Raw genomic sequence first — 2,833 nt, 5'->3', positions numbered from 1 at the left:
ACTCATCCCAGTTGAGTTTCATTAACCAAAGGTTTTGTATAAACAACTTTGCTAAAACAGTCATTGGTGAAAGCCACCCCATCGGATCGAAAATTCTCGCCAAATCAGATAAAGCTTGCCTTTTTGTTACTAGCTTTTCCGTTGAAAGATTCATATTAAATCCAAACATGTCTTTGGTCGGGTCCCATCTGCTATTTTTATTACCTCATTTTCGCTATTTGTTGGAATTGTTGCTATAATCTCACTGTTATTAGACATTCAATTTCTTAAGTGAAATCCATATTTTTGTAGTTGTTTCGAAATTTCGAACTGAATGACCTTACATTCATTTATTGAATCTGCTCCTGTCATTAAATCGTCCATGTAGAAATCGTTTTTAATGATGTTTGAAAGCAAATAATTGTAAGGGTCGCAGGATTTGGCAATTTCTTGTAAAGTTCTCGTTGCAAGAAAAGGAGCGGATGCTGTTCCATACGTAACTGTTTGCAGTTTGTATTCTCCTATCGGCCCTTCTTTCGCTTCTCTCCACAATATACGTTGATAATCTTGATCACTTTCTGCTACTTTAATTTGTCGATACATCTTTTCAATATCACCTGTTAACACATATTGCCAAAGTCTCCATTTGATAATTATGTCGAATATATCTTTTTGAAGTCTCGGGCCTATTAAAAGGATGTCATTTAAACTACTTCCATTTGTAGTTTTTGCAGATGCATCGAAAACTACTCGTAGTTTAGTTGTGAGACTGCCTTCTCGAATTACGGCTTGATGTGGCAAATAGTATTTTCCGCATGTATTTCCACTTGCTTTTTTCATGTGGCCCATTTCTAAATAGTCTCTCATAAATTGCACATATTGTTTTCTTAGGTTGTCATCTGAAGCCAACTTTTTCTCAAGATTAAGAAACCTCGCCATTGCTTGTTTGCGAGAGTCGCCTAACTCTTTTTCTTTCTTAAAAGGTAGATTGACGACAAATCTATTATTTTCATCTCTTGTTGTCGTTTTATCAAATATCTTCATACATTCATCACCATCTTCTATATATGTTGGTGCTGTGGTGTCTTCTACTTCCCAAAACTTCTCCAACGTTGTGGTCACCGCCGCTAGAATTCTACCATTTTTTCTAGGTTGTTGTAAAACTCCCGACAATATCCATCCTAATTTCGTAGCTTGGCCTAGTATTCGATCTTTCTTAAATATGCCTTCTTCTAATATGTCAGCATATATATCTCCTCCAATAACGACGTCGATTCGATCTGACCTATTGAAGTTGGGATCAGCTAAGGTATAGTTTCTCCATTGTTCTATATCCCATTTAAATGTTTTATCAGGTTGTGCACTCGCCAATTTCGGCAAAATCAGTGCTTCGACATTGTACACTTCGTTGCTTAGGAATCTCGGCCTGATTTCAATGTTGACTTTAAATTTGGAGACTCCCACTGTAGTATTTCCCAGCCCTTGTAGCTCAGTTACTTCTCTTCTCTTTGGTAAGTGTAGTGTTTGAGCGGCTTCTTCAGAAATGGTAGTCTTCTGTGATCCTTGATCGATTAGTGCTCGCAATGTCACGTACTCTCCATTTGCCGCCTTCACTCTTATCTGGGCTGTTGCTAGAAGTATTGCAGTTTCGGAGTTTTTTGTCATCATAGTGGATGATTTTTTTATAGCATTTTCTTCACCTGCTGCTTTTTCCTTCTGGAATTCATTGTAATGCAGTAAATTATGATGATTTCTTCCACACTTACTGCATTTTTTCTTATTCTTGCAATTGCCTTCATATACGTGGTCGAGGCAAATATTGCATAGCTTATTGTTTACTATGAAACCTCTACGATTCATCGTAGTCAATGCCTGGAATTTTCTGCATTCAACAATTTGATACCCAGGAATCTTGCAATATATACAGGTCTTTTGTGCAGCTGTATAGAATGTGGGTGCTCGTTGTGGCTGCTTTTGATTGCTCCATTTACTTGTTTTCCTGTCTCGTATAGCTTCTAGAGCTTGATATAGCTGCTCCAGAAAACTGAAAACATCATCTAGGCTTTGGATATCCCTAGTTTTCTTGACATTCTGCTCATATAACCGGAGACTTTCTTTGTCTAGTTTCCCAACAACTATCCGAGCTATAATTGCTTGCTCGTCATTTAAATTCAATTTAAGCCCTTTAAGAGCATAAATGCATTCCTTGGTGGTATCCAAAAGCTGCTTCATGCTTGCCGCACTTTCCCCATTTGCTGTTGGTTGATCAAGAAGTCTGTCTACTTGTGTTGTGAATTGCAGCCTTTTGTTTTCATATCTTTCCTGGAGGATTTGCCAAGCGGCTTCATAGTTGTATTCGGTTACCGGTAAATGCTGAATTAATCTTCCAGCTTCTCCTCCTAATGACGACTTCAGCCGGAACTTCTTTTCTACTTCAGTAAAGTGCTTCGAATTATGCACCAAACCTTGGAAAAGATCGCTAGATGATGACTATTGATTCATCTCGCCATAAAATATCGGAATCTTAATCTCCTGTAGTTTCATAGTAGATGAAACAGCTTGTGTTGGCGTGCACCTTTTCAATTTATCTGTTAACTTCTCAATGTTAACGCTGTATTTTTCTCGGAAGTCCTCCATTTGTTCTTCTATTGAGTCTTTAGTAATGGCTTTTAAATGGACACTGCGAGTTTCAGAAAAAGCTTCTTCTACATATTCAAACTGTATTTGAAGCTTAGTTTTGAATTCTCATATTTCTTCGACAGAATCCAATTCATTTTGTTGAATTTCTTCTATGGTCATTCTGAGCATTTTTCCTCGACGTTGAAATCTCCTTTCTACGTCGGAATTAGTACCT

The 2,833-nt window shown here is 37.5% G+C and overlaps 1 protein-coding gene across 1 annotated transcript; it reads right to left on the bottom strand.

The window, feature by feature from the left end:
- Positions 1-323: 323 nt before the first annotated feature.
- On the bottom strand, positions 324-2,469 carry LOC118755600 (the record flags this gene model as incomplete). The annotated part of the gene is made up of 1 exon (XM_036490427.1): positions 324-2,469. A coding segment is annotated over one exon (2,146 nt), but the record flags the coding sequence as incomplete, so codon positions are not given.
- Positions 2,470-2,833: the final 364 nt, after the last annotated feature.

This window comes from Rhagoletis pomonella, unplaced genomic scaffold (genome assembly GCF_013731165.1).
Source record: "Rhagoletis pomonella isolate Grant_MI unplaced genomic scaffold, Rhpom_1.0 Rhpom_scaffold_06786, whole genome shotgun sequence".
NCBI classification, from domain to species: domain Eukaryota; kingdom Metazoa; phylum Arthropoda; class Insecta; order Diptera; family Tephritidae; genus Rhagoletis; species Rhagoletis pomonella.
This window is presented reverse-complemented; position numbering and strand designations above follow the sequence as displayed.